Raw genomic sequence first — 8,588 nt, forward strand, 5'->3', positions numbered from 1 at the left:
GTGTTGAAAGGAAGAAAGGATTTGGTTAAAGAATATAGGAAAATGGCGATAATACAGAACATGACCAATTCTTTTGGAATGGGTAAAATTATCAATCTTAATCAACATAAATATTGTACACAAATACTTCTTTGACAAAAATAAAAAATAAGGGTTCCTATAACTTTAAATACAATATTTTTTTCCTCTAGACAGCATTCTTTCTATTTCTTTTTTAGGCCATTTCTCTGAGCCGGTAATATCACATGATGAACTAATTTCTCTTTGTGAGTTGCTCCCGGCGGTTCAGGTCAGGCCGGAAAACAATGATGTAGCATTTTGGGAGGAATATGCATCCCAGTAATGCAGCGCTGGAGGCCAAGATGGAGAAGACCTCCGCAGCTACCATAGCTTTTCCTTTTGTGCTCAGATAGGCTGGAAAGAAGGAGATCCACACACTGCAGAAGGCCAACATGCTGAAGGTGATGAACTTGGCTTCATTAAAGCTGCCGGGTAATTTACGAGCAAGAAAAGCCACAATAAAGCTGGCGATGGCCAAGATACCCATGTAGCCCAAGACACAGTAGAAGAAGAAAGCTGACCCCTCGTTGCATTGTAAAATCATTTCTTGGAGCTCTGAGTGCATGTCCAACTCAGGGAATGGGGGAAATGTTGACAACCAAAGAATACAAATACCTACTTGGATGAGAGAGCAAGAGAAGACAATAGAAAAAGCCAATCTTTTTCCCACCCATCTCCTCATCTGAGATCCTGGTTTAGTGGCCATGAAAGCCACAACCACGGTGATGGTTTTAGCCAGTATACTAGAAATGGCCACTGAGAAAGTGATGCCAAAAGCTGATTGTCGGAGAAGGCAGATTACTTTGCCAGGTTGGCTGAGAAAGAACAAAGAGGAGAGAAAACAGAGGAGAAGAGAGGCAAGGAGGGTATAAGTTAAGGACCGGTTGTTGGCTTTGACAATGGGAGTATCCCTATACTTAATAAAAGTTCCAAGTACCCAAGAGGTCAAGAAGAAGAAACAAAGAGCTGCTGAGGATAAACCAATTCCTAAAGTTCCTTCAAACGTTAGAAAGACCAGAAGCTTCATGATACAGCCTTTCTTTTCTTTATTTGGATAATGATCTTCTAAACACTCAAAGCAATCTTTCATATCTGGAAGAAAAGTAAAGGAGATAATGCTCAAAATCAGCCCTTTAATTTTATTCAAGTAGCAGACTATTAAAAAGTAGTTTTTATTTTTTATTTTTGCTTAAATATAATGAAAAATGGTAGAATTCCTACCCTACCATTTTGATTTGAAATCTTCCCTCCTGGGCATGGAACACAGTCATAGCAGCAGAACTGATCCCCCTCAATCCCTTTCTTCCTAGATCCAGGGAAACAAAGGTCATTGCATCGAGAAAATGGAGGAACCTGGTGATAATTATAAAACGGCTTGAAAATGAAGATATTTAAAACACTTCAGAATTTTTATCCTTTAATAGGGAAATTATTTTTGACTTCCCAAAAGAAACTGCATTTATTAATTTCATCCACAACTTTAAAAGATTAGAAACTACAATGATGTAGAAAAGGTCTGTTTGAAGGGCAAGGAGAGTAAATTATTCCACAGAGTGACAATTTCATGGAAATATGGCTACTATTGTGATTTCAAATGGAAATACAAACCAAATATGCAAACATGTCTTTTGTATTGTAATATCATTTTGTCACATTGATGAATGCTGGATCATCGACAAAATTTGAAAAGAATTTGCCACTCTGTATTTTAAATAACTAGAAATTAGATTTCTAAATGGATTGTGTTCAATACCAGACCACAATTTTATTTTATTTATTTATTTATTTATTATTCACACTTTTATACCGCCCTATCTCCCTAGGGACTCAGGGCGGTTTACAGCCATATAAAAAACATATATATATACAGGGTAAAACATTAATTTAAAAAACTTATTACATAGGCCGAATATTTAAAATAGAGATATAAATAATAAAACCCATTTAAAACCAAATTTAAAATTTAAAAATTTAAAAATTTAAAATTCTAGTCCAGTCCTGCGCAGATAAATAGATGTGTCTTAAGCTCGCAGCGGAAGGTTCGAAGGTCAGGAAGTTGGCGAAGACCTGGGGGAAGCTCGTTCCAGAGAGTGGGGCCCCCCACAGAAAAGGCCCTTCCCCTGGGTGTCGCCAGTCGGCACTGCCTGGCCGACGGCACCCTGAGGAGTCCCTGTCTGTGAGAGCGCACGGGTCGGTGAGAGGCATTCGGTGGCAGCAGACGGTCCCGTAAGTAGCCCGGCCCTATGCCATGGAGCGCTTTGAAGATCATTACCAAAACCTTGAAGCGCACCCGGAAGGCCACAGGCAGCCAGTGCAGTCTGCGCAGGAGAGGTATTACGTGGGAGCCAAGAGGGGCTCCCTCTATCACCCGCGCAGCCGCATTCTGAACTACCTGGAGTCTCTGGTTGCTCCTCAAGGGGAGCCCCATGTAGAGAGCATTGCAGTAATCCAGACGAGATGTCACGAGAACATGAGTGACCGTGCATAGGGCATCCCGGTCTAGAAAGGGATTAAAGTATATTAATGGATTAATGGATAATGGATTAAAGTATATTGGATACAATAATTCGTAAACCTGGTTAAAATTTGGGTTCCAGAAAATCACATCTTCATCAATGAACAATTCCTTCCCTTTCGGAGCCTCTAGATCCAGCTTTCCAACTCTAACTCTCTGAAAGGATCTGTTTGGAAAAGTGATCAAGTTGGTGACGTCGAATCCACCTGTTGCTTCCCCTTTCTCATTCAGGAACACTCTCTCCCCAGCTGAATTGTTGAAAGAAATGCCTTGAAGAAATGGATGGAGCTACTTGAAAGAGACGAGATAGACAGTTGAAAGCAATATAACAGAGAAGAGAACAACATATTGAACTTTGATTCACTCGTTCTTCATATTCCAATAACTATTATTAAATCTGTGTGCTTAGGAATTTCATAATAAATATTACATGGAAATAGGCTTTTGGAATTATGTCAGGTGCTTAAATTATGTCCATAACTTAAGTAGTATGTCCACTACTTAAACAACTAATTCAAGGTAAATCATATCTAATCTTTCCTCATTGGTACAAAGCTATTTGAGGGTCTGGTTAATTTCTTTTAGCCAGATTTTAGAATCTGAGATAAGCATTCTTTGATAGACAAATGAGAAACAGAGACTATTGCAAACATAGTTGCTTCAAACTATGCAAGCTATATTTAAGAAGGACAATCACTTCATTCCTCTAAAACTGTGATAGAGGCAGAAAGCTCAGCTTTTCACTCATGAGCCACACAAAAGTTCTTGGAGAATTGATTATTTTTTTGGAAGAGACAATGAAAGGTAATGTAATTTATCATTTTAACTAACACTTATTGTGCAATCTATGCAGATTTATTAAATAACTCCTAAAGGTAAACGTAAAGGTTCCCCTCGCACATACATGCTAATTGTTGCCGACTCTAGGGGGCGGTGCTCATCTCCGTTTCAAAGCTGAAGAACCAGCGCTGTCCAAAGACGTCTCCTTGGTCATGTGGCCGGCATGACTCAACACCAAAGGCGCACGGAACGCTGTTACCTTCCCACCTAGGTGGCCCTATTTTTTCTACTTGCATTTTTACGTGCTTTCGAAACTGCTAGGTTGGCAGAAGCTGGGACAAGTAACGGGAGCTCACCCCGTTAAATGGCAGCACTAGGGATTCAAACCGCTGAGCTGCCGACTCAACTGTCGACTTCAATCGACAGGCTCAATGTCCTAGCCCCTGAGCCACCATGTCCCTAACTCCTACTGATATCAGTATAAGTATATTTATATACAAAAAAATTATATACAAAACCTTTCAAGACCAAGTCTTGAATACAGCTCGTTCACCTGGAATCCACACTGTATGTCAGACATTAACACTATTGAGTGGGTCCATAGGTATTTCATGAGAAGAGAACTCCCCCCCTCTACTCACAATAGAATCCCTTATGCCACCAGACTTGAAGTTTTTGGCTCTACCCGACTCCATTCTTACAGCCTCAAACCCTCACAGATTCAACCTCCAACTGTCTACCATGGACCTCCCCCCATTTCTAAGATGTCCGTAAAAAGGGGGGGTGCATAAGCACACCAGCCCTGTCTTACTGTCCCCATTTATCTGTACTTCCTTCCTTCCTTTACGTTTGTTTATACCTATACCTGCTATTTTGTACATGTTTGACAAATAAATAAATAAATACTTTTTTTAAATTTGCATTTATATCCCGCCCTTCTCCGAAGACTCAGGGTGGCTTACGCTATGTTAGCAATAGTCTTCATCCATTTGTATATTAAAATATATACAAAGTCAACTTATTGCCCCCAACAATCTGGGTCCTCATTTTACCTACCTTATAAAGGATGGAAGGCTGAGTCAACCTTGGGCCTGGTGGGACTTGAACCTGCAGTAATTGCAAGCAGCTGCTGTTAATAACAGACTGTCTTAGCAGTCTGAGCCACCAGAGGTCCTTTATTGATTAGCCCTTGGGCCATATCAAAGTCCAGTGTTCCAGACACAAATTATTACTAAAATCTAATAAAAACAATGTAAAATGGAATTGGATAAAATACAATTTAAAATGAAATTGGAATAGAATACAATTTTAAATGAAATTGAAATAAAATACAGTTGAAAATGATAGCTTTGATTAGACTATCAGCCACATCAAAGCACAATGTGCAAACACATATCGCCAATAAAATCTTATACAAACAATTAAAATAAGGGTATGATAAAATGCAATAGTTATAGGATAAGATACAATATAATTTAATAAATAAATAACAAACAAACAAACAAACAAACAAATAAATCACTTCATAAACATCTTCAGTTTTGTAGCACCCACAATTTTTGATGGGAAGTTTTTCCATTAATTCATTGTTCTATCAAGAAATTCTTCCTTATTTCTATGTTTTTCTCATACTTAAGATGCTTCTACATGCAGAAAATATTAAGGCTTCCCAGAATGGGTTCAGAACCTAATTCTACATCAAACTGCTCACTGAAATAAAAGAAGAGTCCAATTCAAAGAGAATACCTGCCAAGCCTGCAGATATGGAAGATCAGTCTTTTTACCCATCATAGTTTTCTTCCTATTGAAACCCAACATGTGTAGAGCCTGCAAAGCATGAGCCACAGCATAAACAGCATTGTAGACACTGTAGCTTTGGCCAGTCATTTCCATTTCAAATATAGGTGCAGGAAGATCCTCCAGCTTCATCTCCTGAGTGCATTTTCTACTCTGCATTTCTTGTAACTCTGTTTTTGGAAATGAACAATCAAATGATTGTTCCCAAACATTCTGCCTAAACCCATCACTGTAGTCTGAAAGAGGATTTATGGACTGAAGAAACTCGTTGAAACCTATAACTGATGTTGAGTGAACAGTGAAGGAAATAGCCCCATTATACATCTTCAGACCCCATGTGAGTTGAGTGCCTGCTAATACAAAATCAATCTGTGCAGTCATGATCCACACCTTTCTTAATAATGCAATTTCTTTGCTTTCAGGATCTACCAAAAACGTTACTAATCTTAGCCATATAATAGTCCAGGCTTCTCCATAGACAAGAAACACATTGGCTTTCCTAGTCCTCATATTAATGGAAATAATGGAGATCATTTGAGAAAGTTCTGAGAATATTTCCATGTGGAGTTGTTGAGCAAGTCTTTGTATAAACGCTGCGCAGATTCCGTTCTCTGAAAGTAAGGGCTGCATTTTCTGTAAGAAGTTTTCTCCATTGTTGTTATCAGCAGAAAATATCCCAATCCATGTCCACCTGAAATGACGAAGCAGTTGGATAATCCCAATGTACTGATGGTCCTCTTTGGGGACCATGAAATACAGTGAAGAGAGTTTACTGGTCTGAAATTCCTCTTGGGCTAATGAGCCGTATGTCAGCTAAAAGAAAATCCAGTAGTATTCTTTAGAGTCTTTAGATTACATTTAATTTTCGTATCTTGTTTTCATATAACATATATCCAAGGAATGTTTTTTCCTAGCATTCTTTTAAGAATATAATAACAAATTTCTTGGACTAGAAGACTTCCAAGGTCCCTTCCAACTCAGTTATTCTGAGGATGTTCTCAGTGCATGAAAATATTTCAAGCACATGTACTAGATCAATTGTTTTAACAAAAGCCATTCAAATCTTCCCTCAGGTATTGATCCTTGTTACTCACTTCCTGTAACTGGCATTGTAGTTTCAGAAAAGAATTCAAAGTATAGACCTTAAGGTATGCAGAACATGCCCTAATGTTTGATGTCCATTAATTATTCCATAACAGCCATAAGACTGAGAATTTTCTGCTCAACCCCTTCAGAACTTACTTGTGGAATATTGAAGAATCCTATAATTTCAGCTATATAAGATGATGTGACAAAATCAAATCCTCCAATGATAGCCATGAGATTCTTCTGGCGATCACAATTGTAGTTAGGGACAAATTCCTGGGATTTGAAAAGCAGGTCCAGAGTGGTCCGATAGGTCATCCTTGAATCATAGTAACTATCATAGATGTGGAATCCAAGAGTGACATTCGGTAAGATCTGGGAGTCCTGATTGATCTCCTTTACAGCAAAAACCAAGGCAAGGATGTGCTGGTAGAATTTGATTATTACACTGCAAATGATTTAAATAGCCCAGTTGAAAAAGGAAGTTGGCAAATTCTCATAAGGTGGCATCATTCCTATATGAAATAACAAACATTTCTTTCTCTGATGAAGGTAGGAAAGTAATAGGCTTTCTTAAATATTGAATAATTTCTACACAGTTCAGATTTGCTTTTCTACAGTAATTGTATGATTTGCAACAAATATCCCCTACAAAAAAAATAAAAAATAGTGCTTTTTTCATGGAATTCCATTTAGTTTCTAAATTCCCCCCAAAATGTAATATGAACAATTCCAGCATGTATCAGTCATTTATTGTATGTATGTTATGTTCAGAGTGACAATACAGATTTTTTTAAAAAAACATATTCTCTTAAGCTTACTAAATCTTCTTCAAAAGATGTTTTGCACCAAACTTTCATACATTATATGACAAACACTTCACCATAATGTAAAGAAAAAGGTTTATTCCATAATTAAAAACATTTGAAAGGTAGACTTAGGTTAGATATAAAGCCTATGTTTATACTGAGAACCTTCTACTCTCATAAGCAATTTTTGGGAAACTGAGTAACATTAGAAAAAGAAGAAAAGAATTCTTACTGTGGTATGTCATAAGATGTTATATAAGGATATTCCTTAAAATTAATTTCATGAAGGTTGTAATAGGTGTGGGACACTATCCCACCAACGATGAGGTCCCCAGGTTGGTACCATTCATGTGGAACAAGGAAAGCATCACTTGCTGGGCAGCTCAGAGTCACTATTTTCTTCACCAGAAACACTAGAAGGAGCAACATCTTCACTCTTTAAAATGTCTCCGTCTCTCATCCCATTCTACAATAAAGGTTGTATTATTCCATTAGCTAATCCAGTGATTAATTCCAGAGAGTGAATTTATATCAGAGAGTGAACCTAATTAGAAAACCCACCATTGGGATATCCGTGAGAGTGCATATTCATGACTTCAGCAGAATCAGCATTTGAACAGATACACTGGCAGAGGAAAATAGAGGGAGGAAAGTTGTAGCAATGACTCAGAGTCAGAGTTATTATCCTTGTGGCAAACTCCCTGGAGTTCAAGATACATTGATTGTTGTTGAATTGAAATAACCTTCTGTGCAGTCTTTCATGTTTTTTTCTAGTGAAGAAAATATGGTGATTCCTGTAGGAGATAATTACTCTGTTTTTGAGGAAAGAATAAATTTCTGATGTTCAAATGCTTTTTGAAATGCACAATTGCTAATAAAATGTACTGGGGAAATTTTTAGTACAAAATACACTTCTTTTATGAAATTTATGTTGTTTTTACTATGAAGGATAATTGCAGTTCACCTTCCTTTGTATAGTATTAATGTGCATAGATATTTTGGTATTCTTTCATTTTAAGAAGTTTTCCATTAGAATAGAATAGAATAGAATAGAATAGAATAGAATAGAATAGAATAGAATAGAATAGAATAGAATAGAATAGAATTTTTTATTGGCCAAGTGTGATTGGACACATAAGGAATTTGTCTTGGTGCATATGCTCTCAGTGTACATAAAAGAAAAGATACGTTCATCAAGGTACAACATTTACAACACAAATGATGGTAAATATATCAATATAAATCATAAGGATTGCCAGCAACAAAGCTACAGTCATACAGTCATAAGTGGAAAGAGATTGGTGATGGGAATGATGAGAATTAATCATAATTAATAGTAGTGCAGATTCAGTAAATAGTTTGTCAGTGTTGAGGGAATTATTTGTTTAGCAGACTGACGGCCTTCGGGAAAAAACTGTTCTTGTGTCTAGTTGTTTCCAGATCTCCAGATTTCCAGATCTCCCTAGAAGGGAAGGGGATACCTCTTTTGTTTCCAGAATGTACTTCTTGAGATCTTTCTAAGATTTTTTTCTTTGAAATCT

At 37.3% G+C, this 8,588-nt stretch overlaps 1 protein-coding gene across 1 annotated transcript; it reads right to left on the bottom strand.

The window, feature by feature from the left end:
• Positions 1-253: 253 nt before the first annotated feature.
• Positions 254-7,476, bottom strand: LOC131197072 (extracellular calcium-sensing receptor-like). Its single transcript, XM_058180697.1, has 5 exons — positions 7,280-7,476; positions 6,395-6,686; positions 5,102-5,965; positions 1,287-1,413; positions 254-1,152 (listed from the first exon to the last, which is right to left on the bottom strand). Exons 1-5 carry the CDS (start codon positions 7,474-7,476, stop codon positions 254-256), a joined length of 2,379 nt encoding a protein of 792 aa, XP_058036680.1.
• Positions 7,477-8,588: the final 1,112 nt, after the last annotated feature.

This window comes from Ahaetulla prasina, chromosome 4 (assembly GCF_028640845.1).
Source record: "Ahaetulla prasina isolate Xishuangbanna chromosome 4, ASM2864084v1, whole genome shotgun sequence".
Lineage (NCBI taxonomy): Eukaryota > Metazoa > Chordata > Lepidosauria > Squamata > Colubridae > Ahaetulla > Ahaetulla prasina.